Below are 889 nucleotides of genomic sequence, written 5' to 3'. Positions count from 1 at the left end.
CTTGTTCAAGCAGTTCGCGAGCTTCGTCCCATTTCTTCTGACTTGCAAACTCCACCGCACGCTGCACTTCGTTTTGCGCACTGTGTCCACATTCTGTACGGCTGGACACTGGGCCAGGTTACGGCCTTCGACCACAACCAGCAGAACGCCACGTACGTGCTTATCGATGAGGCCACAGGCGAGCACTTGAGCCGCAGTGAAGACGACGAGCTGCCAGCCGACCTGCAGATCGAGCAACTAGTGGATCTGCGACAAACGCCACTTTTTGCCGCCAACCCGTTGTTCAGGTATGCCACATTTCACTTTTTGCATTGCCACATTTCACCTTGTTGCGTTCTCATGGCAACTCACCTTGTGACATGGCAAAACCTTTTGCAGCACGGCAGCGGACATGACGTCTCTCCGACACTTGCACGAAGCTGCACTGGCCAAGAACTTGGAAGACCGTGCAGCTCTACAGAACCAGCGTCCATACACCTTCATGGCCAACGTACTGATCGCTGTGAACCCGTTACGGCAATTGCCAGAGCCTGACAAAATGCTGTTCGTGGGCCAACCTCTGGACCGCTGTCCTCCTCACCCATACAACGTGGCAGAGAACGCCTATCGCCAGCTCTGTGCCGTCCGAGCCGTGATGCAAAACCAGAGCATCATCATCAGCGGAGAGAGCGGCTCTGGCAAGACCGAGACGTCCAAGATCATCCTGGACTTCCTGACCATGCGCGCAGTACACAACCCCGCGCTTTCTACTGCGTCCTGCACTTCAACTTCCGATGACGAGATGGAGCCTGAGATCACAGCGAACAACCGACCCGTATTGGGTTGTATGGGTCCTCCCGGCTCTTCCACATTGGCATGTGACGTGGAAATCGACGCTTTCGGCGTTACA

At 55.5% G+C, this 889-nt stretch overlaps 1 protein-coding gene across 1 annotated transcript in view; it reads left to right on the top strand.

Annotated features, from left to right (window-relative positions):
• The window catches only part of PPTG_22792 (hypothetical protein), an 8716-nt gene that overhangs the window by 1696 nt on the left and 6131 nt on the right, over positions 1-889 (top strand). The window contains exons 2-3 of the mRNA XM_008906285.1: positions 118-287; positions 379-883. Of these exons, the coding sequence (XP_008904533.1) occupies positions 118-287; positions 379-883 (675 nt within the window). The remainder of the gene's footprint in view (positions 1-117; positions 288-378; positions 884-889) is intronic.

This window comes from Phytophthora parasitica (genome assembly GCF_000247585.1).
Source record: "Phytophthora parasitica INRA-310 unplaced genomic scaffold supercont2.23, whole genome shotgun sequence".
Taxonomy (NCBI): Eukaryota; Oomycota; class Peronosporomycetes; order Peronosporales; family Peronosporaceae; genus Phytophthora; species Phytophthora nicotianae.
Note: the sequence above shows the minus strand (reverse complement) of the source record. Positions and strands in the feature narration are given on the sequence as shown.